The 6383-nt window shown below is 34.9% G+C and overlaps 2 protein-coding genes across 2 annotated transcripts in view; one reads left to right on the top strand and one right to left on the bottom strand.

Annotated features, from left to right (window-relative positions):
• LOC106519103 (uncharacterized) overlaps nt 1-957 on the top strand; it is a 4452-nt gene extending 3495 nt beyond the window's left edge. The window contains exon 5 of the mRNA XM_014010635.1: nt 88-957. Within this exon, the coding sequence (XP_013866089.1) occupies nt 88-259 (172 nt within the window). The 3' untranslated portion in view covers nt 260-957. The remainder of the gene's footprint in view (nt 1-87) is intronic.
• LOC106519102 (excitatory amino acid transporter 2) overlaps nt 886-6383 on the bottom strand; it is a gene marked incomplete in the record, with an annotated part of 20563 nt that continues 15065 nt past the window's right edge. Inside the window, 2 exon segments of the mRNA XM_014010634.1 lie at nt 886-3504; nt 4498-4708. Coding sequence (XP_013866088.1) covers nt 3442-3504; nt 4498-4708 — 274 coding nt within the window.

Raw genomic sequence — 6383 nt, 5'->3', positions numbered from 1 at the left:
GTGTGTGTGTGTGTGTGTGTGTGTGTGTGTGTACTACAATGACATTATAAATAATTAAATAAATATTTGCTGCCCCTTGTTGTGCAGGTGGAATCATCCAAACCAGGTATCTGAAAGCACAACTAACTGCTCAAACCAGAAGAGGGAGCTAGAGATGCAGCCCTTCGTGCACAAAGTTGAGCCTAAGGAGAACAAGAATAATGGAGATTACACGGTTATTCCCTTGGACGACGCTCCAGATAATTTTTCATCTGACTGAGGCTGTGAGACACGAGGAGTTGAAAACTGATCAGAGGAAAGGAAATGTACGGACCATCGAGCACAAGTTTTCTTATTATTTTATAGTGGACTTCCACAGTTTATAGTGTTGTCTGGCAGAGAATTATGGTCTGTTTTGCTCACGCTGTCTTTCAAGGACTTTCATCAAAGCATTACCAGGAAAATATAATTATATAATGTATTTTAGCTGATATATTTATTGCGACAAAAATGACTTTTTTCAACATAGAAAACGTTTCAGGTTCAGTATGTTCGTCCTTTATTTCAAGTCAAAGTGAATGCACTTTTACTGTACATCCATCCATTTTCTTTACCTGCTTTATCCTTTCCGGGTCACGGGGGAGCTGCTGATTATTTCCAGTGAGAGACGGGGGGTACACACAAGTCCCCAGTCCATCACAGGGACCCATAGAGACCAACATCTATTCTCACTCTCGCTCACACCTTGGGAGAATTTAGAGTTACCAATTAAAAGTAGCATGCATGTTTTTGGTTGATGAGAAAATAAMAACCTGTGAAGGCCCAGTGAAAATCCATGCATGCACAGGGAGAGCATGCAAACTTCACACAAAAAGTTTGTTCACTGTATTTTTTTAAGTGTGTGTGTTTTTTTTTCTTCCAATGGTATTGTGATCTTCAKTGTAATTTTATTAAAAAAACTATTTTTGTGGATTGTAACTTATATGAAGCTGCCTGGTTGCTCTCCTGCCTTCGTTATGTAAGCTCAGAGCTGAACCTGCATCTTAATTGCTCCTCTTGACACCCACACAGCGCTTGGAATGCTGTAAAAAACACTCACCTTCGCTTATACGTCCCACGTTTTGCGGGAAACAAACACGACGGCACCTCATCAATAAACATTTATTTGTCTTTCATTAAGTATTTACACTCAAGTGTTAAAACATTTACACACTTTGTGTCCATTTTCTCAAGCAAATGCTTCTGTACTTGTGAAAGACAAGCACTGGACCATGAAACCCATTCTTTCGAGTTCTGTTTGCATTTAGTCTCAGTCGACACAGTTCAGCATCGCAAAGAATGACAGACAATAATACCTTTTAGGTCTAAAATGGACAAGGATAGAAATGAAAGTTGAAAGATAAAGAAAACGTATCAATTGGTAGAAAACAATGAAATGAGAGAGGATGACTAAGAAAGTTTTACAAATTCAGCTGTTGCTGTGAGAAAGTGATGCGTTTTTGCGAATCCCCTTACAGAATAAACAAATAAATTAAAAAAAGGAAAAATAAAAGTGCCACGCGACAAACAAAATGCYTTGCACATGTTCTCGTGACATTTTGAAACATATAATTAACACGCACATCTCAAAAGTGAAGAGCGTTTTCTGTAAGTGCGTATTTACTGTAAATTATCGTGTGCTCAGATTTATTTTCAGTCTTATTTTTTTTTCAAATGACCGTGCCACACAAACTGAATGGCTTGTTGATTCCTCATATTATGTAGACATACTTTAGTTGCCAGCAACAAAGTCCTTAAACATGTTGACCATCTTCTTTTACCCTCTCTAAACCTTTAAATAATCAAATCTTCAAGCCGTCAGTCACAACAGTCATTGAAAATATTAAGAAAATTAAGAAATGCATTTTATTTCTTAGGAAACTATTTGATTTTCAATGTGTTATTTTACAAAAAACTGCAACTTTTTCATAAACTAATCATACCTCTATCAGACCATACATAGATTTTTTTGATAAATAAACAAATGTCTCTAATATTGCTGAACACTGTAAATATAAACACATTTTTACAGAAATATTCACCATTGCAAAAAAAAGTCATGACAAAAATGCCAACGCTATACATTTAATTTGTTCATCTAAAGTGAATATATACACAAAGTGCAAGCAGGCACTTTAAACGTGGTTATATAAGCTGCTGCTTATATAAATAAATGATAAATAAATAATCCAGTTTTCAGCTAGCTGTAGTTCCTACACTAACACTCAAAATATGTAAAAACTACATTCAGTGACCTTGTTGTTACAGTGTCAGATTTATGCAAGTGCTGGAGGCAGACTTTAGTGTGCACTTGTTAAACAGACCTGACCATTGCTAATTAACTCTAAGTGCAATTATCAGCTTGTTATTTATATGCAAATATGCAGTAAAAACTCTGCAAAAACCCCAAATACTATCATGTGTGAAAAGGCCCAGCCATCCTCACTTGACAAGTTTAAAAGTGGGGTTGATTTATTTCCCTTCATTAGAATTTCAACCTAAACATTCTAGAGAAATGATGAAGTCCAGGACGTGTTTAAATCATCTTGGTGGCCACACTCTGCAGGTCAGTCAAGGCAAGATTGTCACGAATAAATGCAAAAAAAAAAAAAAAAAAACAGTTTGAAATAAAAACTGACTTGCTCTTTTCCTCCCAGGAACACTAACACAATGATTACAAAGCATTTCCAGAACACACAAGCATATATATAAATAAATATGTACAGGTACTGAAAGGACATCCTTATTGCACTCCAGTTTAGCTTTGTTGTCTTCAACACATTCTGTACTGTTTGTTGCCACTTTTAGAAGCCACTCCCTCTCTTAAGTCCTAAGCTTTGCTTCTTAGGCTTGACCATGTGTGACAGTCAGGTATAATCCTATAAATCAAACAGTCATTTAGTAAAGCAGCCTGTTAGACTCCCAGTGACTTCAACTTGTTACTTTTTCRTACTGTTCGTCCTTGTTTCGATCTTCACTGGGAGAGAGTCACATTTCCTTCATCTTTATTGTTTCTTTTATCCTCAAGCCATAAAGATATTCAATACAAAAAGAAAAACAAGTTGTTGCTGAACAGAATAAGAAAAAAAAATYCTTAATGAAAGGGGAAAAAAATGTAGAAGCCACAAGTAAGACCCTGGGTAAAGTCAGTTGTTTAATTCATCTGCAGTCATGCATAAAATGCACACGTTTTCTTGTGTTTATGCCGATGTATGATCCGCTTCAATGTGCTAATACAAGATGTCCTCCAGAAGGGTAACTGACTTCTTTCAAAAACCTGCTGACAGTTGCCTCTTCCTGTAGAGATCACCCCTTTGGTGTTTACGTAAATGAATGTTTTCCTTGTTGGCGTTCATTTTCTGTTAGCTGTGGTCTCAGAAGGATAACGTTGGTGAAACTCTGGGGGGAGGTGCCAAATCTGCTTTACCTGAAGTTCCATGGTTCTTCATCAACATGGGAAAAGTCCTGAGTGGTGCCATTTGTAACCTGCAAGCAATTATCAAGGACATCTAATTGGCCCAAGGCACCTTTTTATTAAAATATATTTATATATAAACCATCATTGGTTGGGGATAGAGAAGCCATGGCTTCATTACATTCAGGCCATTGACCCTTTGGACTGACTTTAATTTGTTAATCCCCAAATGAAATCAAGTACGCACATCGTTTCACAAAGAGATGATGATACAGTGATATAACATCTTTGTTACTAGCACTGCAAAGAAATATCATTATAAGAGATGGCCATGTATTTTATGGATTCTCTCCCAAACCAAATTACAACATGTTACTAAAAAGGCAGTGAAATATCAACCAAAGTTACTGATTGGATTTAAACTGAGCTACAGGAGAAAAAACAAAAACATGCATTTCACAAATGTAATGCATTGTTTTAGTTGAATCAGCAGTCTTTATGTATACCACTGGCTACATATGTTTTTTTTTTGTTTTGTTTTTTTTAAATATAGCCAGTCATTAAAAAAATGCAATTTGGTCAAGGCTGCCATAAATACATGTCCAATTAATTAGACAAAATTAATGAAATCAATAAAACTTAATAATGACATACATACTACAAAAAATAAATAAATAAAATTAAATAGAAACATACACAAGAAATCACATCGGGGGAAATGTCTGCTTTAAAAAAATCCTTTGGATTCAAATACTTCTTGAATGTGATKAGTGATAAGTTAAACATGTTAATGTATACAAAAAATGCTTTGTTGAACCTGGTATCACAAAAACTGCTTCTTCATACAATGCATTGGTGAATAAATAAATACTTACATATTTATTTAAGCTGTCACCACTTGAAACATATTTTCATTAATGAAAATATAATTTTTTATATATATAATCTCCAAACATAGAAAAGGAATACAAGTCACACACGAGAGAGAAAAAAAAAAAGACCAGCACAGAGCTGAGGGTGGTTTTCTACATACAAGTCTCTATGTCCGTTAAAGTGAAATGTACCTTGCAGTCGTCTATCAAGATTGAGTTGTGGTGAGCATATACATTCTGATTGGTATTGTTTTCAAAGTAGGACTGTGTCTTTGCCATCTCAATGTCATCCATCCGGTTCTGCTGAGCGTCAAACGTGTCAAGCTCGTCTTTGGAAAGATGGTAGACGATTCCTGCTCCATAGGAGTCCCCGACCACATTAACCGAGGTACGGAAACGATCGCTGTGTGTTGACGGAAAAAGAGACCAAAAATAAATAAGATATGCAGAAATGATTTACACTTGCAAAAAGAAAACATTTTCCCTAAGGAAATAAACAAAAAATGTTATTGTAATTTTTTGTCGTGTAGATACAACCCCAATTGGGACAAAGTTGGGACATTGTGTAAAGTGCAAATAAGAATAGATTGCAATGATTTGCAAATGACATAAACTCATGTTTTATTCACATAGTGAGCATATTGATTGTTTAAAAAAATAAAATGCATCTTATTTATTTATTTATTTATTTATTTATTTTTTGCAAAGCAGCAACATATCTAGGTGGTAATCATGACATCAAAAGCCTGGACAAATATGTGGTTTGAATAAGAAGCAGCTGAGGAGCATTTTGCAAATGTTTTGGTTAGAACTGGCAACATGTCCTTTGGAGGTTTGAGTACAAAAAGAGCCAATTTAAACAGGCTGAATATTGGTATTTAAAAGAGAAACTGGAGAATCTCCTCTGTGGAGGACAAGAACAATATCGGATACCCCCGATCGTCAGGTCTTGAGGCAGTACTGCATTAAAAACACATCTAATTCTGTTACGGTCTTCACTGAATGGGTTCAAGAACACTTCCATAAATGAATGTAAACACAGTTCACTGTGCCATCCAAAAATGTTGGTTAAAGCTCTATCATGCAAAGAAGAAGCCATATGCAAGGAAACAACATGTTTAGGTCAGACTAATTTAAATGAAAAAATGTAATTTTGGAAACCATGTGTTCTGTACTAAAGAAGAGAGGGACCATCTAGGTTGTAATCACTGCACAATTCAAAAGTCTGCCTCTCTGATGGTATAGGGGTGCATTGGCATAGGCAGTGTGTGCATCAGGAAAGGGTACCACTTTACTATAAGGCTCCCCTTATAGACGGCTTATAAACAATTTATACAGAAGATATTAATTCATCTGTAAACACTCTATAAATCATTAATAAGTGTTTATTATGCATTAACTGAGGACAATAAAAAGACAAACCTGTCTGGTTTCTTGCTAAATGTTGAGCCAAATCTGTTCATGTACATATTACTTATAAAGGTTTATATTAAACATTTCAGACTAGGTTACTACCTTGTAAGAACAATTATGTATTGTAAGCACATATTTTACCTAGAATGTTGTACCGTATTACTGCATTATACATAATTATACATGACAACAATTATCAAAGTCAGCCTTAGGTTAAAGTGTAAGAGAGTACACTATTTATTACTGACTAATAAATGTCTATAGATGTCATAAAGGAGCTGTTTTGCAATTTACAATAAGGCTCCTTTTGGTAGTTGTGGATAAGTATGATGCAGAAATTCAGTACAATATTATATGTAAAATATGCGTTTCATATACATTATTGTTCTTACAAGGTAGTAACCTGTTTAGTATAGCCTCATTAGATGTAATATGTACATAAACAGATTTGGCTCACTATTTTGCAAGAAACCAGGCAGGTTTATCTCTTTCTCATCCTTAATTAATGCATAATAAACACTTATTAATGATTTATAATGTGTTTATAGATGAATTAACAACCTGCATTTAAACAATTTCTAAGCCATCTATAAAGGGAGCCTTATTGTAAGGTGATTCCCAAGAAAGTCACAGTTAATGCAAATTATAACAACAACAACAACAAC

Source organism: Austrofundulus limnaeus, unplaced genomic scaffold (assembly GCF_001266775.1).
Source record: "Austrofundulus limnaeus strain Quisiro unplaced genomic scaffold, Austrofundulus_limnaeus-1.0 Scaffold71, whole genome shotgun sequence".
Taxonomy (NCBI): Eukaryota; Metazoa; Chordata; class Actinopteri; order Cyprinodontiformes; family Rivulidae; genus Austrofundulus; species Austrofundulus limnaeus.
The sequence above is the reverse complement of the archived record's forward strand: the minus strand, read 5'-3'. Positions and strand labels throughout refer to the sequence as shown.